The sequence below is a fragment of the Oncorhynchus nerka genome, unplaced genomic scaffold (genome assembly GCF_034236695.1).
Source record: "Oncorhynchus nerka isolate Pitt River unplaced genomic scaffold, Oner_Uvic_2.0 unplaced_scaffold_1966, whole genome shotgun sequence".
Taxonomy (NCBI): domain Eukaryota; kingdom Metazoa; phylum Chordata; class Actinopteri; order Salmoniformes; family Salmonidae; genus Oncorhynchus; species Oncorhynchus nerka.
Window position 1 is genome coordinate 1,456 of NW_027039360.1, and position 24,856 is coordinate 26,311.

General features: G+C 40.8%; 1 protein-coding gene and 1 pseudogene across 2 annotated transcripts; both read right to left on the reverse strand.

The window, feature by feature from the left end:
• Window positions 1-946: 946 nt before the first annotated feature.
• Window positions 947-17,837, reverse strand: LOC135567516 (E3 ubiquitin-protein ligase MARCHF3-like; annotated as a pseudogene).
• A 1,709-nt stretch (window positions 17,838-19,546) lies between these two features.
• cunh5orf63 (chromosome unknown C5orf63 homolog) lies at window positions 19,547-24,561 on the reverse strand. Of its 2 annotated transcripts, none has more exons than XM_029658968.2 (4): window positions 24,512-24,561; window positions 22,614-22,728; window positions 22,389-22,445; window positions 19,547-20,247 (listed from the first exon to the last, which is right to left on the reverse strand). In XM_029658968.2, the coding sequence occupies exons 2-4, from the start codon at window positions 22,719-22,721 to the stop codon at window positions 20,077-20,079; spliced, it is 336 nt and encodes a 111-aa protein (XP_029514828.1). In that variant the 5' UTR covers window positions 22,722-22,728; window positions 24,512-24,561; the 3' UTR covers window positions 19,547-20,076. The 2 variants fall into 2 exon arrangements, with proteins under 2 accessions (XP_029514828.1, XP_029514829.1); XM_029658969.2 differs by lacking the exon at window positions 24,512-24,561 and adding an exon at window positions 23,740-23,865.
• Window positions 24,562-24,856: the final 295 nt, after the last annotated feature.

Below are 24,856 nucleotides of genomic sequence, written 5' to 3' on the forward strand. Positions count from 1 at the left end.
TGCTACCATGGTATGCATGGTACGGGTGTAATTGCCACCAAACAACCACTTTGCACCACCTTATCAATTATATTATATATGGAGGCGGTGTCTGATGCAGAAGAATAGGAGATGCTGGGGTAATAACATGTTAGCTGAGGTTATTGTGGAGGCAGGGACACTAACACACACATTATTGTGTGGTGAGTTATTCACAAAAATATGGGGTGAATCTTCTTCAAATAAGAAATGAGGGTAAGCGGAATTCATAAATACAACCGATATTAGCAGTAGGCTTACTTATTACCACGAGGAACGAAAACTCATTTGGAGTTGATTTATTCATTCACTTGCAGTATTAATTTACAGAGCACAGATGACTAGGTGTTTTTGCTATGTGTTGACAATTATTTTGCGATTTAAGGCTTTGGCAAACTCACCCCTGAAAGACTTTTAACTGTTACATTGCTAATAAGACACACAGTAACATCAGTGTGATGATATAACCCACAGTAACATGGAGGATTGGTTGACAACTAAGTGTACTGCTGAGAATGTAGAGGGAAGTGGGGTGTGTGAAGTGTCATGGAATGTTTACCAGAAGCCCAAAGTGTCTTCAACCCCTTCACTTCATATTCCATCTGTGCATATAGACCAAACTTCACACCACACACACACCACAGCTTATAACTATAAATGACAGATTTACTAGACTGTGTTCTTCTAAAAGATAGCAAGAGCCAAGAAAATCCTTTGGCATGTTGTTTTGATGTAACATGAAAATAACATGGAAAAACAGGACAGGCCCTAGGCCTAGTTTTAAGCCCAAGCGCGGACAAACATATATGTGTTTGTTGGGATTATGTGGACAGATGGGGACAGAAGGGCCATGCACAGCGAAAGGGCCATGCACCGTATGGGTAGCATGTGATTATGACAATGGTTTATTTACATGCTGCATTTTGTGTGTGCATGTGTGTATTTATGTGTCTGTATACTGTACCTCCATCAGTGGCCGGTTCTTCCTCTGTACAGTGAACTGGTAGTGGCAGAGCTCACAGGCGCTGGTGCCAGAGGCAGAGAGCCAGTGCTCAGGCAGCTCCGGTGGATGGTACCCAGGGTCCCTGCACACTCACAGGGGAAACGGCTCCGCCTGACCCCTCCGTCATGACAGATCCGACACATGGGCCGCTCAGGCAGAGGGCTTCGGCGATATGGAACGAGGTGAGGAAAAGAGGAACAGAAAGAAATTGTCTTTAGATACGCTGATGTTTTCACAGGCTGGTGTTTTCTGTTCCCCTTGAAGCTTAGGACCGCAGGTGGAAAAATGTGCCGTTCCACCCCTTGAGCAAGGAAAGTAACCCCAACACAACTGCTCCCGTGCGCTGATGACGTGGACGTCGATTAAGGCAGCACCCGCACCTCTCTGATTTAGAGGGGTTGGGTTAAATGCAGAAGACACAGCTGAATGCATTCAGTTGTGCAACTGACTAGGTATTCCCCTTCCCCCTTTCTGAGAACAATAACAGCTGACTAGGGATCCTACTTCCCCCTTTCTGAGAATAATAACAACTGACTAGGGATCCTACTTCCCCTTTCTGAGAACAATAACATCTGACTAAGTATCTGGGCAGGTAGCCTAGTGGTTAGAGCATTGTGCCAGTAACCGGAAGGTTGCTGGATTGAATCCCCAAGCTGACAAGGTAAAAATCTGTCTTTCTGCCCCTGAGCAAGGCAGTTAACCCACGGTTCCCCGGGCGCTGAAGACATGGATGTCGATTAAGGCAGCCCCCGCACCTCTCTGATTCAGAGATTAGGTTAAATGCGGAAGACAGATTTCAGTTGAAGGCATTCAGTTCGACAACTGACTAGGTATCCACCCTTCCCTTCCCCTTTCTGAGAACAATAACAACTAAGATTGGACATCACAATTCACTGACTAGAGGTTTTCAAAAATATCAGGTCAATATTTGAGTGGATAGAAAACTAGCTGGTTAAATAACAAAACCCTGGGAGGGAGTTGGTGTAATTTGACGCTGTCACACATTGTTAGAATACCCTGTCTATTCTGTCTCTGTACTATGCATACATACAGTACATCTCTTAGATTACAGACTCAAATCAAACATTTTCTGGATTAAAACAACATATGCAAGGAGGATTATTACTTTCATTTACTATATGGACTGTAATCTATGATTCACCAATCTCCTATATGGCATCTAATCCTCTAATCTGGATGATGATTATGTTGGGTTGTTGATCGCCTTGATTTCATCAGGAAACTAAGCCGATGTCTTTGACGCAATGAATGAGCCCCTCACTCAACAAACCTCCCCTTGAACATAAACACTCGTCGCTGCCAATAACTAACACAATAGAATGAACATCATCTTGTCAGACAAATGAATTAATAATACGATTTTGCTAGAACAAAAAAAACTTTGGAGTCGTCGTCAGTTTGAAGTAATAAAAGCCTTTAAACCTAATCTGGAAATTGTTTTTCATGTTGATCATCAACAGAACAAACATGACGACAACGTCACTGGATACGAAAACAACTAGTAAACATCTATGGCGATAATGTTTGTTGATTTAGTTTATATTAGACATATATGACAAAAATACACATTTATAACCTGGTCCCAGATCTGTTTGTGTTGTCTTGCCAATGGCCAGACATAGAGTTGGAAAGACGGCACAAGTAGACCTTGGACTCGGATAGCACATACTCTTCAATCAGTATTTATTAAATAATACATTGTAGATTGTAGCTACCATGGCAATTTATTCTGTAATATTTATTCTGTAATAGGTAGCAAATTAAGTTGATCCCAATTCTATAATGTATGCAACCAGCTCTACTGTATGCCAATCTATGCTAGCTGCCGCTTTGCTACTATGCTAATCTATCTCTAAGCTAAGCTACCCTATGCTAGCTAGCTCTATGCCACAGGCTGATTATTAAGAGGGCTTTGGGGGGGCTAACAGTTGTGACCCAGTCTGCATGACTGCAGCTGTTGCCGCTAAAGCCTCCCTTTGTCTCCCATAGTGTGTGACTGACAGAGTCCGTCAGGCGTACATGCTAATCAAGGTGCTAAATTTAGACTCTGCACCATCCGGCCAGAACAGGACATTTGTTGTGTTTCAAATGTACAGACATTTACCCCACAGGGCCAGTTAGTGTGATTGGTATGTAAGTTATGTAGCTGTCTGAAGCCATAGTTACTCATCTATAGGATCTATATAGTCCTCTTTCACGGCACAGAGAACAAGAAGGACATCCCAGACAGATAGAGGGGGGAAATCCTTTTGAGAGGCACTTGATTTGTTACCATTCAGAAATCGTGTTTGGTTATATTTGGGTATATATTTAAAACTAGCTTCACTTTACCTCTGACCCCCACCAACCCCTCCCCTCCACACTCGTACAAAACTCTATTCTATCCATGTTTGGCAGGTCCATACCTCTGTTTGGCGTACGCTCCCACGATAGGTGACAGCAGCTGCCCGTCCTTGGCAGACACTTGCATGTAGTACTGCGGCTCTCCATTGGCCGGACTGCTCTGCTCTTCCATTTCTTTTCCTGGGAGGTCAGGCTCTGTCGGGTAGTCCAGGCTACCCATTGGATCAAAGTCCCTGTCGCTCAAGCAACTCCCTGTGTGGGCAGAGTCAGAACGCTCTGGCAGCACCTCCGGCAACAGAGTGCAGCGACTGGTCGTCATGGCAGCAGACGGTTATCTTTCATTGGCGTCTGGCTTGGTTACTGAGCATCATCTGTCTGGAGTAGAGGAAGGGAGAGAGATACAGTGATATTGACAAGGGTTTCAAGCATCATAAAGTGTGTGTGTTGATGAGTCATACATACAGGTGGCACAATGGGATTGAATACAGTATCTTCTTTTGGTGTGAAATCCTGAAGGTCAGACTCAATGCTTTGAATCTGCCACTACACCAGCATTTCGCTACACCCGCAATAACATGTGCTAAATATGTGTGTGACCAATAAAAAATGTGATTTGCTGAATAGGCCTATCTGCCTTTGTTAAAAGCTATATTTTGTGGTGTAGTAATTACAAAGATATGAAATTAGTAAAGTTCACCTGAGAACATTCAGTCAACTATGGTCCATAGTCAAGTAGAATCCTTTCCATTTCCTATGTTACATCAATATTGTTAGACATGCCAGTCAATGTTTGACCTACTGTAATATGCAGGGCCTCCCTACCATGTTTCTGTTAGAATTATACTAAAGGTCATCTCTCTTGAGGTGCTGGAGATCTATATAGGTTACTAGTATAAAACCACTCTCAAATGACGGAGGCTTTACTAACCTGTATAGATCTCCTTGCTTCCCTGTGACAGAGGATATATAAACTATACAGAATAATTAATAGTCGTCTGTACAACCTAAGTTTCTTTACCACTCCAAACAGAGTAACACTAACCTAACATACCACACTCAAAATAAACAAAAGGCAGTGTCTTAATATATTATACGTTTTTGATTGAATGTATTGAGAGATAGATGTTTGGGATCTGTCAATGTTTTCTCTTAATGCTTACTCGCTTAAAAATGTACAACTCCCTCTGGCTCGTGTTGATATTTACCACAAAAATGAACATGCGAACAGACAGCGATCACATTCCAACTGCCACAGACTAAACACAGATGTCTGTCTATTCAGTGCGCCGGCATTAACCGTGTCCAAGTTCAGCTATTCCAGACCGCACCGAACAACTAGGGAAAGTGAAAACAGACAGAGGGTGGCTGCGACAACACAACTAAACAATGATGTCAACACAAAACTAATTTGCATCAATGCGTCTGAGGTCATATGTCTGGTGTTCAGGTAAACATTGTGTCAACGCAGCAGATTGGAGGAAGGCCACACTGACAACAATACACAGTGTTGCAGGCTAAAGATGTGGTTGGTTGAACAATGATTAAATATAACTCACCATATTTGTAGCTAACTAAGAATACAACGTAACCACACTAAACACATCCATATGATAGCATGTAAATTAACCGACATTAAACAAGACACATTATAAACACAAAGATTTTAATTGTAAACATTTGAAGCTACCTATATATGCAACCGAACCCTATTGAAATGCATCCGTATGCCAGCATAGCAATTAATCAACATTAAACAAGACACGTAAATAACACAAGGGTTTTAACTGTAAACTAGCAGCGAACGATAAACAATGGCATCTTTATATCCGTATACAGCTGAGACAGTAGAGCCCTTCAGCTGGTTTTCCCGAGAGTTTTCGCTAAAGAGCTTTAGAAGACGTAATATTACTAGACACGTTGTTAACACGTCCACAGAGGACGTTCCTTTCAGATAATGATCTTTTGCCCTGGAACCACGCACTATAATTCTGGCACTCCCTATTACAGTACAAATAAATGTGAATGACATGCTATTGGATACAGATAGAGCTTTCAGTATTGTACATTCAACCATGCCAATGAACTCTTCCTGACTAGGACCAGTGAGACAACAGGATAGTGACTTTTTAAATTCTTCACAATGCCTATCAGATTACACAACGCAACCGTTTGTGAGTGGGTGTAAAAATCTAAATGATGGAGAAGTGGTAGGGACGAGACCTGGGTTCAAATACTATTTGAAATCTTTCAAATACTTTGAGCGTTTGCTTTAGCATGCCCGAAGTGTCAAGTGGGTGGGGTTTTCACTTTCTGGACTTTTCCATTGGTTCCATTGTGCTAGGCAAGTTCAATCAAGAACAGCTAAAGTATTTGATTTAGAATAGCATTTGGTACAGACATACGATAGGGAAGGGCAAGAACACAGTTGTTCCACATTGTGTTTGGATACAGAGGAAGCAGAGCCTCCTTGGCACTCTGTGGGTGGTGTTGCGTATTTGTTCAACTGTCAGTGAAAAATGTCAAACCACTTCCTGTTGCGTCATTCATTCAACCTGGTGTGCAGACAACCCATGGAAACATAGGCCTACTGTAGACCCTTATAGATGCTTTAAGTGGGTGTGGAGATAGATAGTGGTTGTGAGATGTACTGTAAATACACCTAAGTTGCAAACCTGCAACTAAGGTTGCAAATGCAAAAAACAAAACTTCATTGACTGATTTGTTTTGCACACACACACACCTTGAATGGTAACTTGCTCCACCCCGGTGTGCCCCTCACTCCACCTTTTTGGGTAGCCATTTTCCAGGTCAGGACCAATGTGCTTTGAAAAGTTGTGGTTTGGCACTGGGTGACCTCACATGTTGTTGTTGACCTCATCGTCGAGGCATAGGAGCGAGGCAACCCATGCCAGGGTGGACTACAGCAGCTCTCGTTAATGCCATAAACTACATTTCAAAGCCACGGTGCAGCAACAGAATGTTTCCCCTGTGAGAACCTGTGATCTCCAACCATGTCACAAGGTTTGACCAATTGAGGCAAGAGACTAACTATGACCGTAGCAGGAGACAATAGTAATGACTAGTCAGACCTCCAAAACAGGAACATTAATCATTGTTGGTCGACTTTCAGGAACACTTTACTCATGGTACTTTCTATAGATTTTTGTCATTCTTTGTAAATCAGTCACTCAATGTAAAACTATTTGACTCAAGTACCTATGGTGGAGAAAATGATGTAAACATATTCTGAGTCATGCTTTTGGGAAAGACCGTCAAAGTGCATTAGAAAAAGTTTTTTTTTTTTAAATGGACTCCTGTCTTAAACCTGTACACCAGAATAAAATTAGACAAGGACAGTGATACACAGTGAACGTTAAGGACATCTGCATGTGAGAATATCCTATGAATTGTGAATGATGACCCATGTCGACATGCTGTAGGCTGTATGTTTTGAAATACTGCAAATAACTACTCAGAGAGCTGTGAAGCACTGGGTGTGGACATCACAGTTTAAAATTAACTGACATAGCTAAGCTAACTTCTAAATATTAGACCATGCTAACTCGCTTATTGCGATGACAGCTTTGAATCTGACTGGACTAAGTCTTCAAAAACAAGAGCATGAAATGCAATTCTTGTCAGTGAATAGGACCTAGTCACACAGTGAAAGCACTGTTGTGCCTAGATAAGCCTGAGTGTCGGTGATAAGCGAGGTGGAGATTCCTCTGAAGTTTCATTTATCCCTTACTGCCTCCTAGACCCGCACTCACTCACCTACTCTACTTAATCCTATGGAGACACTGGCTTTGTGCCAGTATCCACACTAACACACAGGCTAGCATTAGAATGCATGGCAAATACATTGGTTCATTCTAAGTAGTGTTCTAGTGTGGGTATGGGAACAGTCATGGGCCTCATACATAGTGTGGATACTGGGAGCAGTCATGGGGCTTATACATAGTGTGGATACTGGGAACAGTCATGGGCCTTATACATAGTGTGGATACTGGGAACAGTCATGGGGCTTATACATAGCGTGGATACTGGGACATAGTCATAGGCCTCATACATAGCGTGGATACTGGGACATAGTCATAGGCCTCATACATAGTGTGGATACTGGGAACAGTCATAGGCCTCATACATAGTGTGGATACTGGGAACAGTCATGGGCCTCATACATAGTGTGGATACTGGGAACAGTCATGGGCCTTATACATAGTGTGGATACTGGGAACAGTCATGGGCCTCATACATAGTGTGGATACTGGGAACAGTCATGGGCCTCATACATAGTGTGGATACTGGGAACAGTCATGGGCCTTATACATAGCGTGGATACTGGGAACAGTCATGGGCCTCATACATAGTGTGCATACTGGGAACAGTCATGGGCCTTATACATAGTGTGGATACTGGGACATAGTCATAGGCTTATTCAGGAGCATTCAATGTTACAGAATGTTGTAGAAAATGTATTGTGTAGAACATACATGCCCCTCTCTCAACTAGAATAAAGAGCTATGTTTCTGCTATGTTTTTTACAAGTTGCAGCCCACAGAATAAGCCACTCCAGATCTGCATATCACCCTGCAAAGAGGCCCAGAGTCTAGTGTGTCGAGGTCTTTCGGTTCATATCGGCTATCCTCCCTATTCACTACAATATTTGGAGGCTCTGGAACGATGAGATAAAGTGATAAACGAGGTTATACTGTAAGCCTTTCCCAGTCAATCCCACTATGGCATAGTGTTGCTGTCTCTATCTCCCATTAAATTACTTGTCAGTGTGCTACAGTATGTGTTACAGTGTGTTAAATGAGCTTTGGGCTGGTTCCAGTGGACGAGAGCGGCATCAAATGATAAGCTGTTCAGTGGACAGGATACCACTCCTGTCCTGCATTCAAGTCACAGCTGTGGCTCTGTGTGTAACAGTTGGCAGCCACTTCTGCTGCCGAAGCCTTCGGAACAGGCACTTAACTCTCATCAGTGATTTACTCACAAGCTGTGGTCAAGCCTAGCCTGGTTAAACTGGACTGAACGCTCACGTCAGTCTGCTTCAACCAGGCTAGATCAAGCCTTGATAGGGTGAAGTATTTAACAATGAAAGAATGTGGCTTATGGTCAAGTGTATAACGTTTTGTTGGGTTGTAGATTTATTCACACTGTTTTGTCTAGGCCTTTGGTCAGTCAAGTCCCTCAGTTGTAAGAAACAGTAGTCTAAGTGTATACGTTGTCACAGAGTTGGTGACAACCAATATTCAACACCTTCAAGTTAAATGTTACTTATTCAATGAAACAGTGTCTTATGTCCATATCAATAGAATAGATCTCTATTGTTAATATTGTTTTTAGGTTTGACCAATAACATAGTTCAAGTGCGTCATAACACTGTGGTATGTCTTTTATTGAGGAACCATTGTGCAAAGGCCTATTAACTTGGTTCCCATCTTTCAGAGGTCAATCTCTCTGCAGCAACAATGTATCGGCTAAATTTACCCCGTGTTTGGTCTTTCTAGTCGCCGATCCTTTTAAGATAAAGGACAGAGAGGAAAGACTGTGTTTTTATCAAAATGTGACTCACAGTTATCGGATTGGCTTGAATTCTTCCAGTAAAATGTTGCGTAACTAGGAATTCCCAAATTTTGCCATCACAATGGATAAACAATGGCTTTATTCCATGCAGATTTCCTCAGCCCTCCCCAAAAACAAATCATTCAGTGGGCTACATGTGAATCAGCTCTCAACTGAAACAGAGTATAGTGTAGCACGATAGCATTCTAAGCTAGCTAGTCCTGACCCCAATCACAGTTTATTTATATTTTTTATGTAGCCTTTATTTAACTAGGCAAGTCAGTTAACAACAAATTCTTATTTACAATGACGACCTACCAAAAGGCCTCCTGCGGGGACAGGGGCTGGGATTAAAAATATATATTTTATAAAATATAAATATAGGACAAAACACACATCACTGCAAGAGAGACAACACTATATAAAGAGAGACCTAAGACAACAACATAGCATGGCAGCAACACATGACAACACAGCATGGTAGCAACACAACATGACAACAACATGGTAGCAACACAACATGGTAGCAGCACAAAACACGGTACAAACATTATTGAGCACAGATAACAGCACAAAAGGCAAAAAGGTAGAGACAACAAAACATCACTCAAAGCAGCCAGAACAGTCAGTAAGAGTGTCCATGATTGAGTCTATGAATGAAGAGATTGAGATAAAACTGTCCAGTTTGAGTGTTTGTTGCAGCTCGTTCCAGTTGCTAGCGGCAGCGAACTGAAAAGAGGAGCTACCCAGGGATGTGTGTGCTTTGGAGACCTTTAATAGAATGTGACTGGCAGAATGGGTGTTGTATGTGGAGGATGAGGGCTGCAGTAGATGTCTCAGATAGGGGGTGAGTGAGTTACAGTACTTGTGAATCAGTCCTCAACTGAAACAGAGTATAGTGTAGCACGATGGCATTCTAAGCCTGACCCAAATCACACACTTAGAGTACTTGTGAATCAGCCCCCAACTGAAACAGTAAACTGAGTAGAGGATAGGAATACACGATAGCATTCCACGCTAGCTAGCCATGCTGTTTGGCTTCAACTTGAGGTCTCTCCCCCTCTCGCATTTTCTGAGCTCTAGCACTGTGGGAAAGGGACCAGAGAGACTTAAATATAGCTTGTTTGACAGACTGCTTTCCACCACCCCGCTGACCACAGCCGGTAACCTCTAGCCAGTCTTAATTCCATCCTTAAGGACGCAGAGTCGTAGACCCCCCCCCCTCCTCTTCCTTCCCTTCTCAGTGTCCTTTGGGACAAAGTGTGGTTAATTTAAACAGCTAGAGGAAGGGGCACATAGGAAGTGGGCCAGTTTGGTGAGAACTAGCTCTGCAAAAGACTGCACTTCTGGGTTCTCCCTAAGCTTGCATGACCGCATATATAACCCCCTCCCCCCTCACACACACACACACACACACACACACACACACAGTTGTGGTGTCTTAAATCTTTCCAAATGTCTCATCTTTAAGACTAATTGGCTAATAATACTGTCTGTGACAACTGCATTTAAACACCTTTCTGGTTTTGGTAGTAAAAGGTTTAAAACAATAACTGATAAAGTGTACTGATGCCAAACACAATGTATTAAGGTGGTTTCCGTAGGTGGTGGTAATTTTTTTAGACCTCAAGAGATGTGTAGGAGGCTCATTTTTTTCAATTTGTTTATTCATTTTCACTCAGCCAAGTGAAACGCACTACAAAGGCTTTTCACATTAGACCAAAAATAATTGTTTCAAAGACAGTGGACATGCATTGGCCAGTGCCAAACCACACACATGAGAACTTCCAACTCTTGTTTAGCCTGTTTGTTTTTAAACCCAATTTAGCTTTTTAGTTTTACTCACACCTTTCAACAGCGTGCCAGTAGACAAATTCATTTTCCAAACATCTCTACACACATGGTTAACATTTTTTGCGTTTGAGCATTTAACTCATTTTTTTTATTGAGAATATCCAATTTCAAATGCCTGTGAGCATCCACTGACTCTAGGCCGGCACAATTATCTAGACTGTTCCCACACAACTACACTACAGCATTCCTCTTCAACTAGTGTTTGACCATAACATAGCTGCATACTTTTCTGAGATAAAACCCCATAGCGACTCGTTTATGGTTAATCTACCGCAATAAGGAAGTTAATAGATATAAATAGCCAATGTGGGACTGAGTACAAAGGGGCTTTGACTGTGTGTGCTAGGGACAGTGCCCACCCAGCTCTGCGAGTGCTGCCAACCGACCATTGTGGCATGGCAGGAAAAGGACTCCATGCTGCCTTTTGCATGGCATGCTGCCCCGGGGCACAAATTAGAGCAAAAAATCTGCCCTTTTGTTTTTCAGATGCCCTTTTAACTCCAACTTCTCAACAGAAATCCCACATGTATAAATAGGCTACAGTATATCTCTTCGGTTATAGTGGGAAAGGGCTAGACAGGGCTAGCGTTTAATACAGAACTGCTCAAAGTATGGCTTAAACTGTGGCCTAGCTAACCTCCTAAAACAAGAATTGGCATCCTATATCTTACCACAACTTGAGCAAAACCACTGTATCTAGAGAGGCATGGCTGCTGTGTAGTATCTGTATTTGCATTTGTATTTATTATGGATCCCCATTAGTTCCTACCAAGGCAGCAGCTATTCTTCCCGGGGTCCAGCAAAATCAACTGCCTTATACAATTTAAAAAACATTACAATACAGTCACAATATATTTCACCACAGACTACTCCACTACCACATCTCTACAATACAAAATCCATGTGTACGTGTGTGTATAGTGTGGGCTTCCGAGTGGCGCAGCTGTCTAAGACACTGCATCTCAGTGATAGAGGGATCAAGACAGACCCTGGTTCGACAACCAGCCGTGATTGGGAACCCCATAAGCTGGCGCACAATTGGCCCATTGTTGTCTGGGTTTGGCCGGGGTAGGCCGTCATTGTAAATAATAATTTGTTCTTAACTGACTTGCCTAGTTAAATAAAACATGTAATTGTGTGGATGCCAGTTTGTGTTGCTTCGCAGTCTCCGCTGTTCCATAAGGTGTATTACTCTCTGTTTTTTAAAATCTAATTTTACTGCTTACATCAGTTACTTGATGTGGAATATAATTTTTGTTAGTGCTGTTAGATTCGCACTTTATTAAGGACAGACTTCTCCCCAATATGTTTTGACCATGACAGTTTACAATACAGGGTTACTTGCTCAATCTCCACATTATTTATTACAAGATTTAGTTGAGGTTTAGTGAATGATTTGTCCCAAATACAACGTATTTAGTTTTAGAAATATTGAGGACCAATTTATTCCTTGCCACCCATTCTGAAACAAACTGCAGCTCTTTGTTAAGTGTTGCAGTCGGTGTAGTAGCTGACGTGTATAGTGTTGAGTCCTCCGCATACATAGACACAATGGCTTTACTCAAAGCCAATGGCATGTCGTTTTCATAAAGATTGAAAAAAGTAAGGGGCCTAGATTGCTGCCCTGGGAATTCCTAATTCGACCTGGATTATGTTGGAGAGGCTTCCATTAAAGAACACCCTCTGTGTTCTGTTAGACAGGTAACTCTATCTACAATATAGCAGGGGGTGTAAAGCCATAACACATGTTTTTCCAGCAGCAGACTATGATCGATAATGTCAAAAGCCGCACTGAAGTCTAACAAAAAAAAGATTATGGGGGCTGTTATCATCAATTTCTCTCAGCCAATCATCAGTCATTTGTGTAAGTGCTGTGCTTGTTGAATGTCCTTCCCTATAAGAGTGCTGGAAGTCTGTTGTCAATTTGTTTACTGTAAAATAGCATTGTATCTGGTCAAACACCATTTTTTCTAAAAGTTTACTAAGGGTTGTTAACAGGCTGATTGGTCGGCTATTTGAGCCAGTAAAGGGGGCATTAATATTCTTAGGTGGTGGAATTACTTTTGCTTCTCTCCAGGCTTAAATTAGTAGGCTTAAATTGAAAATATGTAAAATAGGAGTGGCAATATTGTCCGCTATTATCCTCAGTAATTTTCCATCCAAGATGTCAGACCCCAGTGGCTTGTCATTGTTGATAGACAACAATAATTGCTTCACCTCTTCCATACTCACTTTACATAACTCAAAATTACAATGCTTGTCTTTCATAATTTGGTCAGATATACTTGGATGTGTAGTGTCAGTGTTTGTTGCTGGCATGTCATGCCTAAGTTTGCTAATGAATGATCATTAAAGTAGTTGGCAATATCAGTCAATTTTGTGATGAATGAGCCATATGATTCAAAGTTTGCATTTTTCCCCAAAATGTCATTGAAGGTGCTCCAAAGCTTTACTATCATTCTTTATGTCATTTATCTTTGTTACATAGTGTAGTTTATTTTTATTTAGTTTAGTCACATGACTTCTCAATTTGCAATATGTTTGCCAATCGGTTGTGCAGCCAGACTTATTTACCATTCCTCATCACTCTCAACCATACCATTTTTTAATTCCTCACCAATCCACAGGGATTTAACCGTTTTTATAGTCATGTTCTTAATGGGTGCATGCTTATCAGTAACTGGAATAAGGAATTGAATAAATGTGTCAAGTGCAGCGTCTTTTTGCTCCTCATTACACACCACGGACCGACAAATATTATTTACATCAACATAGGAATCACCACAAAACTTATTGTATGACCTCTTATACATTATATTAGACCCAGCCTTTGGAACTTTGGTTTTCCTAGACATGGCTACTATATTGTGATCACTACATCCGATGGATCTGGATACTGCTTTCAAGCATATTTCTGCAGCCTTAGTAAAGATGTGATCAATACGTGTTGATGATTTTATTCCTGTGCTGTTTGTAACTACCCTGGTGGGTTGACAGACAACCTGAACCAGGTTGCAGGCACTGGTTACAGTTTGAAACTATATTTTTTTTGATTGGGCAGCTTGATGAAAGCCTGTCAATATTTAAATCACCCAGAAAATATACCTCTCTGTTGATATCAAATACATATACTGACTGTTATCACTTGGTCTATAGCAGCTTCCCACCAGAATGGTCTTTAGGTGAGGCAGATGAACCTGTAGTCATATTACTTCAACAGTATTTAACATGAGATCCACTCTAATCTTTACAGGGATGTGGTTCTGAATATAAAACAGCTACACCTCCACCACTGGCATTTCTGTATTTTCTGTAAATGTTATAACCATGTATTGCTACCACTGTATCATCTAAGGTATTATCTAAATGGGTTTCAGAGATAGTCAGAATATGAATGTCATCTGTTACTAGAACATTATCTGTGTTACTGACACATATAATCTATGAGTTGACATACATACCATTGGCATGAAGGCCTGATTGTCTGTGATGGCTTTTCTAACTGCCAGTGATGTCACTGTGCTTTGTGCAATTAATAGAAGGCGTCGAACTGTCGTGGCTCTGAACAGACAAGGGGAGGGGAAACCAACGAGGATATGGATTCAGCCCATAGGGGCTAGTGCCTTTAACTCAGAGGGATTACCCCTGTCAATCAGAGGATATTACTGTATCACCACAGAATTACTTAATGTAATAATAACTTGTATTGCGCGTCATTGTCAGTTTAATGTGAAACTGCAGGGGATTAGTTTGGCAGTGTGCCAGCTGTCAAGTAGTAGATCAAGTCTGAGATAAACAACATCAACATGTCATGATTTGTTTACTCTTCTGAGCCAATCAGAGGAGTGACGAGGTGTGACAAGCTATCCCATTGCATAGCAACAAGCTCTTTGGCGAAATAGGGATTTTGAATGATCAGTTAAATCTAATGGAAAACTAGAGATACTACTTGACCAAAACCGCTGTACAGATGTTTTCAGGGGTAAAAAACAACATTGGCCTTGTGCTGGAAGGGTGCCCATTTAGATAGATTCAAATAACTACTACTACTACTGACTATCTATTTGAACACACCCACCACACACACACGTACATTCAAACACACACTGAGAATACTATTTTGGTGCATCTGGGAAATAGAGCCATGTCCAATTCTCCACTATTCTTCACCATTTTATCCCTCCATCTTACCAAGGCACGTACAGATGTACAATAGCTATAACACACTAAGGAAACTGACACTTCAGAGAAACCTTGGGAGTGATTGTCCTCTGCACAGTCTCCACTTCAGATGGGTACTTTTCCCTTTTCATGATGGCTGACAGCTATTGAGAATTGGCACAATGCCTGCTACAACAGTGGATTGTGAGACCTGGTAGCCACAGCACTGACCAATCAATATTTTCACAGTACACACATTGTAGGACACTATATCACTATGCCGTCCTCCCACATACTGCATTGTAAATCTACTTTGTTGCTCCCTGGGGCTGTGTTCTGTGAGCATGGTTGGTTGCAATGCCATTGCTAGTCGGTCAATTCAGGAAGTTAACTGAAATTCCTTTTTTCCATGAAGGAAAATTATAATTTTTGTTGACTAAATTAATTTGATTACAATTGACCTCCGCACTGTCTGTGAGTGACCCCTTGCCTCAATCTAACATTCTATTTGACATCTTATTTCCTTGTGGTTACTATATAGTTTTCCAAACATAGGAAAGGCATATAATATCAGCCTTTATTTTACACCCCAGCCTATTAGAACCTGACTGTTCTCTGTTACATGACAACTTCTGTTGTTGTGATCCCCCAGGATGCTTTGCATCATTGTTGTCTATGAGGCTCAGGCAGACAACAGAATAGTATTAATCCATCTAACATTTTTATAGCCACAACGATATCCGTTCACCATGTGTTTCACACAAGTTCTAGTCTAACCTTTAGTATAATTCACATTTTAATCCAAATGATACACCACAGAGATCATTAGTAATGCTAAACTCTCCACATACAGCACAGTGCAATGTGAATATTGGTATTACACAGCCAAATGAGCATTTCACCAAAACCGTTCAAGCTATTTTTATTCTATACTTTCCAGCAAGATATTAAATTGGCCTCTACAATCAGATGTTCATAACCACAAATTCATATTTAGTTAGAAATGCTGTATAAATGAACATATTTTCTGTGTGTTGTATGTTCAGGGAGTATTTTGATGACATGATAAGCTGAACAACTGTAAACAAAGCAATGCCAAACAATATCTTTTTTTTTTAAAAGGGCCAAAGTACACTCATGACACACCGCAGGGACTGGATTCCTTAAAGCAGCACCATGCTGCATACGCTTTCAGTCTAGTGCCCTTATGGCACGGACCAATGACCATATTGTTTGACCCTCTCGACAAAAGATCACCTATCTATTGCGTGATGAATAACCAGATAGACACAGACATATGTGCTTCTCTTAATAACTCCAGTAGAAACTTCAGTATTAGTTATGATATACAGGTAGCTGCCAAAATAATGGAAACTTTTGAGTAAATGAGGGATAGATACAAAGTATATTGAAAGCAGGTGCTTCCACACAGGTGTGGTTCTTGAGTTAATTAAGCAATAACATACCATAATGCTTAGGGTCATGTATAAAAATGCTGGGCAGACTATTACTTTGGCTACCATGGCTAAGCCCCCCACAGGATGACAATGCCCCCATCCACAGGGCACGAGTGGTCACTGAATGGTTTTATGAGCATGAAAACCATATGCCGATGTCTCAGTTAAAAGATCTCAGCCCAATTGAACACTTATGGGAGATTCTAGAGTGGCGGCTCTGAGATAGCACTTTCCACCACCATCAACAACAAAACACCAAATTATGGAATTTATTGTGGAACAATGGTGTCGCATCCCTCAATAGAATTCCAGACAGCTGTTCTGGCTTGTGTTGGCCCAACGCTGTATTAACACCAAGTTGGTGTTTCCATTATTTTGGCAGTTACTTGTAGCTATCCATAGTGTGTGTGCGGTCTGTGCACTCAACGTGAAATTGAAAAGAGTAATTTGACCGTTTTGCTGTAATAGACACACTTTAAAAAGAGTGTGTTAAAGTTTAAAATATGTATTTATTTTTTATTAAAAATATAATATTGTCATGTTTTTCAGTCTGTATATCATCATTGGCTTGGCTGTCCAATTGAAGAAGCCTACACGAGTCAACAATAATGCAACAGCTGAACGCAATGACAACTGTACGAGAAATGCTCTGACTAATTAACTAACGTTCTGGAGCAAATGTGCCCTCGGTCTCATGACAGCATTTTTGGGATTATCACAGGCAAGTCCCAAAGAGAGAGCTGCCAAGAAGACTCAAAGAACAGATACCGTTTTCAGAAAATTGAATGCACTGTACATGTTAGATAAATGAAAGTAGCCTCGCAATTTATCAGACCATTTACAAAAATCACACGCTTTCACGGTGACTATTGACATTGTTCATAAAGACAAGTAATAACATAGATTGTAACACTGTAACTAACATTAGCTTTATGCATTGTGAACCCCATTGCATTGTTTTGACAGCAGGGTGTGTGGGTGTATTGAGCCAGACACAAAACGAAATGTTAATCTTGTTAACTCATGTGCCACACCTTACATTTTACCATTTGTACTTACTAATATCTAAACTATACATACCTTCATTGTGAGATCCCAAGTCTTCAAATTATGATTATACACACTGCGACGCAGGATGATCAAATAATCGTTTGGTTTAATGTCAGTGATCCACGCCAACTTCCCCCCCGTCAGCTGGTAAATCAAGCAGTCTAGCCAGTCAGACATACAATAACGGTCTCCCCCATCCAATCAGATTATTGCAGTAACAAGACTTGCCACCAATGGGAGGGTCCTCGGCGGAATGATGATCTCGGGTACCGTGGCGCATCCTGGCGGTCTATCCAGGAACTTTCACTTTCAAATCAATTACTGGTACTTGGTTATTATTCATCCAATGTAAGACGGCTGTCTTTTGATATTTAAAATGTATTGACAAAAGATAATCATCACCATAAGCATGCATTTCACGTAAGAAAATTATAGGCCTATATTTATTTCAGTCAAATAAAAAATTGCCTACAGCTGAAGTCGGAAGTTTACATACACTTAGGTTGGAGTCATTAAAACTCGTTTTTCACCCACCACACATTTCTAGTTAATAACAAACTATAGATTTGGCAAGTCGGTTAGGATATCTACCTTGTGCATGACACAAGTAATTTTTACAACAATTGTTTACAGATTATTTCACTTATAATTAATTCACTGTATGACAATTCCAGTAGGTCAGAAGTTTACATACACTAAGTTGACTGTGCATTTAAACAGCTTGGAAAATATTTAAAAAATGTCATGGCTTTAGAAGCTTCTGATAGGCTAATTGACATAATTTAAGTCAATTGGAGGTGTACCTGTGGATGTATGTCAAGGCCTACCTTCAAACTCAGTGCCTCTTTGCTTGACATGGGAAAATCAAAAGAAATCAGCCAAAACCTCAGAAAGAAAAATTGTAGACCTCCACAAGTCTAGTTCATCCTTGGGAGCTATTTCCAAAAGCCTGAAGGTACCACGTTCATCTGTACAAACAGCAGGGTTTGTACAGAGTACGCGAGTATAAACACCATGGGACCATGCAGCCGTCATACTGCTCAGGAAGGAGATGCATTCTGTCTCCTAGAGATGAACGTACTTTGGTGTGAAGATGCTGGAGGAAACAGGTACAAAAATATCTATATCCACACTAAAACAAGTCCTATATCGACATAACCTGAAAGGCCACTCAGCAAGGAAGAAGCTACTGCTCCAAAACCGCCATAAAAAAAGCCAGACTACGGTTTGCAACTGCACATGGGGACAAAGATCATACTTTTTGGAGAAATGTCCTCTGGTCTTATGAAACAAAATAGAACTGTTTGGCCATAATGACCATTGTTATGTTTGGAGGAAAAAGGCGGAAGCTTGCAAGCTGAGGAACACCATCCCAACCGTGAAGCACGGGGGTGGCAGCATCATGTTGTGGGGCTGCTTTGCTGCAGGAGGGACTGGTGCACGTCACAAAATAGATGGCATCATGAAGGAGGAAAATTATGTGGATATATTGAGCAACATCTCAAGACATCAGTCAGGAAGTTAAAGCTTGGTCGCAAATGGGTTTTCCAAATGGACAATGACCCCAAGCATACTTCCAAAGTTGTGGCAAAATGGCTTAAGGACAACAAAGTCAACGTATTGGAGTGGCCATCACAAAGCCCTGAACTCAATCCCATAGAAAATGTGTGGGCAGAATTGAAAAAGCGTGTGCGAGCAAGGAGGCCTACAAACCTGATTCAGTTTCACCAGCTTTGTCAGGAGGAATGGGCCATAATGTACCCAACTTATTGTGGGACGCTTGTGGAAGGCTACCCGAAACGTTTGACCCAAGTTAAACAATTTAAAGGCAATGCTAGAAAATACTAATTGAGTGTATGTAAACTTCTGACCCACTGAGAATGTGATGAAAGAAATAAAAGCTGAAATAAATCATTCTCTCAACTATTATTCTGACATTTCACATTCTTTAAATAAAGTGGTGATCCTAACTGACTTAAAATAGGGAATTCTAACTAGGATTAAATGTCAGGAATTGTGAAAAACTGAGTTTAAATGTATTTGGCTAAGGTGTATGTAAACTTCCGACTTCAACTGTACATATACTTTTTATTTAACCTTTATTTAACTAGGCAAGTCAGTTAGGAACAAATTCTTATTTTAAATGACGGCCTACCCCAGCCAAACCCGGATGACGCTGGGCCACTCGGGAGCCAGTAGGCCTTAACTGTATATTTAAAGATGGAATGCTTAGTTACTACTTTCATTTTTGGACCTATAAAATAATGATATATATATATACATTAATTTTTGAAGAATATAACTTATATAAATGCCTCATGAGCTTTGTTCAACAGTCACACTCCATGAGAACCCAAAATAGAGGCTTAGTTTACTCCCAATAATTGTAAACAATGTAAATGCAAACAAACACTGAATAGCCTAAAAAAAATGGTTAAAACTATCATTTTAATATCATGCATGGTCTGACCTTGCATCCATATCTCTGTCCATGAATTTGAGCGTGGTTATAGTGCCCATCCCTCAGCTCTTTACCAAAACACAGGTGGGGTGACCTGGATTCTAGCTTTAAGAAGGCTACACTATTGCAAAGTCATTTTATTGTTGTTCTTCATCCACTTCAGCCAACCGTTTCTCCAGGAGTGAAGTGCTAACTCGGTGCATCATTAGAAACTGTCCATTCAGATGGAAGACTGGGATGTCGTATTTGTATCTGTCCCACCAAATTTGGTTCTCCGGCAGTGTGATATCTACCTGCAGAAAAATATACTGTAAATAACAGAAATAAGAGAAGACATTCATTAGTAAATTGACCTTTTCATAATACACTGAGTATACCAAACATTAGACACATCTTCCGAATATGGAGTTGCGCCGCCCCCTTTTTGCCCCAATTCGTCGGGGCCTGGACTCTCTAATGTGTCCAGCGTTCCACAGAGAAGCTGGCACATGGTAACTACAATGCTTCCCACAGTTGCGTCAAGTTGGCTGGATGTCCTTTGGGTGGTGGACCATTCTCGATATACACAGGAAACTGTTGAGCGTAAAAAGCCCAGCAGTGTTGCCGTTCTTGACACAAACCAGGGCACATGGTACATACTACCATACCCCGTTCAAAGGAACTTCAATCTTTTGTCTTGCCCATTCACACATACACAATCCATGTCTCAAAGCGTACAAATCCTTCTTTAACCTGTCTACTGCCTTTCATGTACACTGATTTAAGTGGATTTAACAAGTGACATCAATAAGGGATCATTGCTTTCACCTGGAATCACCTGGTCAGTCTATGTCATGGAAAGAGCAGGTGTTCTTAATGTTTTGTACACTCAGTGCATTCGGAAAGTATTCAGACCACTTTACTTTTTACACATTTTGGTACGTTACAGCCTTACTCTAAAATTGATTAAATTGTTTTCTTTCCTCTTCAATCTACACACAATACCCCATAATGACAAAGCAAAAAAAGGTATTTTGAAATGTTTGAAAATGTTTGTTTTTTTTAATTCCCAAAAATATCACATTTAAATAGGTATTCAGACCCTATACTCAGTACTTTGTTGAAGTACCTTTGGCAGCAATTACAGCATCGAGTCTTCTTGGGTATGACGCTACAAGCTTGGCACACCTGTATTTGGAGAGTTTCTCCCATTCTTCTCTGCAGATCCTCTCAAGCTCTGTCAGGTTGGATTGGGAGCATCGCTGCACAGCTATTTTCAGGTCTCTCCAGAGAGGTTCGATCGGGTTCAAGTCCGGGCTCTGGCTGGGCCACTCAAGGACATTCAAATACTTGTCCCAAAGCCACTCCTACATTGTCTTGGCTGTGTGCTTAGGTTCATTGCCCTGTTGGAAGGTGAACCTTCACCCCAGTCTGAGGTCCTCAGCGCTCTGGAGCAGGTTTTCATCAAGGATCTCTCTGTACTTTGATCCGTTTATCTTTCCCTCGATCCTGACTAATGTCCCAGTCCCTGCTGCTGAAAAACATCCCTCACCATAGGGATGGTGCCAGGTTTCCTCCAGACGTTCCGCTTGGCATTTAGGCCAAAGAGTTCAATCTTGGTTTCATCAGTCCCGAGAATCTTGTTTCTTATGGTCTGGGAGTCCTTCAGATGACCTTTGGCAAACTCCAAGCAGGCTGTCATGTGCCTTTTACTGAGGAGTGGCTTCCGTCTGGCCACTCTACCATAAAGGCCTGATTGGTGGAGTGCTGCAGAGATGGTTGTCCTTCTGTAAGGTTCTCACATCTCCACAGAGGAACTCTTGAGCTCTGTCAAAGTGACCATTGGGTTCTTGGTCACCTCCCTGACCAAGGCCCTTCTCCCCCGATTGATTGGTTGGGCAGGGCGGCCAGCTCTAGGAAGAGTCTTGGTGGTTCCAAACTTCTTCCATTTAAGAATGATGTCGGCCACTGTGTTCTAGGGGATCTTCAATGCTGCAGAAATGTTTTGGTACCCTTCCCCAGATCTGTGCCTCGACACAATCCTGTCTCGACTCTCTAAGGACAATTCCCTCGACCTCATGGCTTGGTTTTGCATTGACATGCACTGTCAACTGTGGGACCTTATATAGACAGGTGTATGCCTTTCAAAATCATGTCCAATCAATTTAATTTACCACAGGTGCACTCCAACCAAGTTGTAGAAACATCTCAAGGATGATCAATGGAAACAGGATGCACCTGAGCTTAATTTCAAGTCTCATAGCAAAGGATTTGAATACTTATGGATATGTACTTTGTCATTATGGGGTATTGTGTATAGATTGATGAGGGGGAAAAACAATTTAATCCATTTTGAAACAGGCTGTAATGTAATAAAAATGTGGAAAAAGTCAAGGTGCCATTTAGCAGACACTTATCCATTTGTTCAGCAAACATTTAAGGTGCATTTTTCTGAGAAACATAACCTCACCCTGTGTTTATATGGTTCAAGGACTTCTTTTGCTTCATCACACAATGGGCATGGATCCTGGAAAATTGTTAAATACATATATCAGTAGTGCTAACTAATGCATTCATCACTTTGCCTATAAAAGCACACAAAAAATGTGTCAAGCAAAACCACTAATATGAACATTATTAATTAAAAATATGAATATTATCTGATTAATTTAAATGACTCGACAATTCACATTACCTTGGTAAAAAGCGTTAAAGTAGGTAAGTACTTTTGGGAGAAGAGTCTTCTAAGCAGATGAGCAGAACTCTTTGTCCTGTGGAGAGTCCTCGGCAAGACCAAATGCATTGTCTGTCTGCAAAGTAGACAATTACTGCATCAGACATGTAGGCTTGGCACTACTTTATATGCCCTCTGTTACCTGGAGTTGCATGACAAATGGTCCAGGTACACAAGTACAATGCCCACTGCAGTAAATGGTGACCCCAACGTGATATATCATTAGGAAATTGTGGATTATTTTAATAACTTTGGAAGTTCGGTAAACGGCGACTGGATACTTAGGAGTATTCTTGATTACTCGGAATGTCCGGTTCAGGTCGTATCCTTCATATTTGCATCCGTGGGTCCGTAGGAAGTTTAGATTATTTATTCCATTAGATTCCCTGATATATAATGAATACACATCCTATGTAATGAATAAGGTGCCAGCTACAGACCTTTTTAAGTTGAGGGAATCTCGTATTCTTGAGTTAGCTCAAATGCGGATCAAGAAAAATAATAATGGTCTTAACATTAATTCGACAAGTGATGAAATACTTGATTAGGCTGCTAATATTTAGGCTGCTAATGAATGTCTTAGGCTGCTAATGCATGTCTTAGGCTGCTAATGAATGTCTTAGGCTGCTAATGCATGTCTTAGGCTGCTAATGAATGTCTTAGGCTGCTAATGAATGTCTTAGGCTGCTAATGAATGTCTTAGGCTGCTAATGAATGTCTTAGGCTGCTAATGCATGTCTTAGGCTGCTAATGAATGTCTTAGGCTGCTAATGAATGTCTTAGGCTGCTAATGCATGTCTTAGGCTGCTAATGAATGTCTTAGGCTGCTAATGAATGTCTTAGGCTGCTAATGAATGTCTTAGGCTGCTAATGCATGTCTTAGGCTGCTAATGAATGTCTTAGGCTGCTAATGAATGTCTTAGGCTGCTAATGAATGTCTTAGGCTGCTAATGAAAGGTCTCTTTGACCGGAACGTTACACGTTTATTAATGTTCTCTCTGCACTGTGTGCTGGAGCACCCATTCTAGTTTTCACTTTTCCCAACCTGTGACCTGTGCATATTTTTTATATATTTTTTTATACTCACTTATTTCTGAGTGAAAGTGTGTTGTCTGTCCAGAGCTGAAGGTTGGTGAGCTGCTTCTTAACCAGATGGATTTTTTTTTGCTATGGTCCAGCATTGAATGTCTTGTAATGCTTGTTAATGCTTTATAACTTAAGCTTGGTGCCTTGTATGTAATCCCTTCATTTTCCAAAGTAATTAAATACACTTGTATTTAGGATTCCATTCTCAGACATTTCTTGATTGCCTATTAGTGTAACTCAAATATATTGTTCTTCCATATTGCTAAATCATCTTTATGGAGTCAGATAAACATTTTAATTGGCTAATTACTAGTCACATGTGAGGTATTTATACTATCATATATACTGTATATACACACATGTCAAAAATATTACGGCTACAGACGTTCAGATATTCTTGTATTTCAAAAGCATTTCGATTGCTATAATGACCTCTCTTTGCATTGTGAAGGGTGACCAGAGTATTAAGACAGCCATATTTCCTCTCACATTTCTCCACATATAAATCTAAAGCACTGGGTAAATCTGTCAGAAATCAACTAATTTTTTTAAACAGTAGCGCCGATTGCGTAGGATGTCGCTCTCCTGTTTGGCTGCAAAGTGTATTTTTAGCGTAGACCTGTGCCTTGAGGTAGTAAATAAACCTACCGCTGTATCTATGTTTATGTTTCTCTATGAAATGTTTTTATCCAGTATAAAAATGTATGCACGTCAAAAGCCTGGCAGTATTTGAGTTATTTGTGTAAAAGAGTAGAGTTTATGAAATATCTCACCTATGAGAGGACAACCAGGCGTGACAAAACAGAGGAAAAAGGAACGCAAATGTAGGTGATACCTATTGGTTGACTGTCATTTTACTTCCTGTTCAAGGGAGTGCCACTATTGGACAATTATCTGTCCATCAAATAAAGTTAAACCTACACGCGGCAGTATTGTGGAAACGTGTACAATCAGCGATTACAAAGTTTCCATTCATAAAATGACAAATGACAGTCAGATAGATGGGTGCCCATTTGTTAAATAGTAGCAAGTGTTTAGCCTTTTGTATATGACAAACCTTAATTTGCAGTGCATTTATTTTCCAATCAATATTGATAATGGACATAATTTGGAAATGA

What these genes read in the sequence shown, in the direction of transcription:
- cunh5orf63 (XM_029658968.2), bottom strand. Translation starts at nt 22,721, where the DNA reads ATGCATTTGGTCTTGCCGAGGACTCTCCACAGGACAAAGAGTTCTGCT. An exon ending in CTTTAACGCTTTTTACCAAG is followed by an intron (nt 22,446 to 22,613) that starts GTAATGTGAATT and finishes ACAATTTTCCAG; the next exon opens with GATCCATGCCCATTGTGTGA. An exon ending in TTGAACCATATAAACACAGG is followed by an intron (nt 20,248 to 22,388) that starts GTGAGGTTATGT and finishes TGTTATTTACAG; the next exon opens with TATATTTTTCTGCAGGTAGA.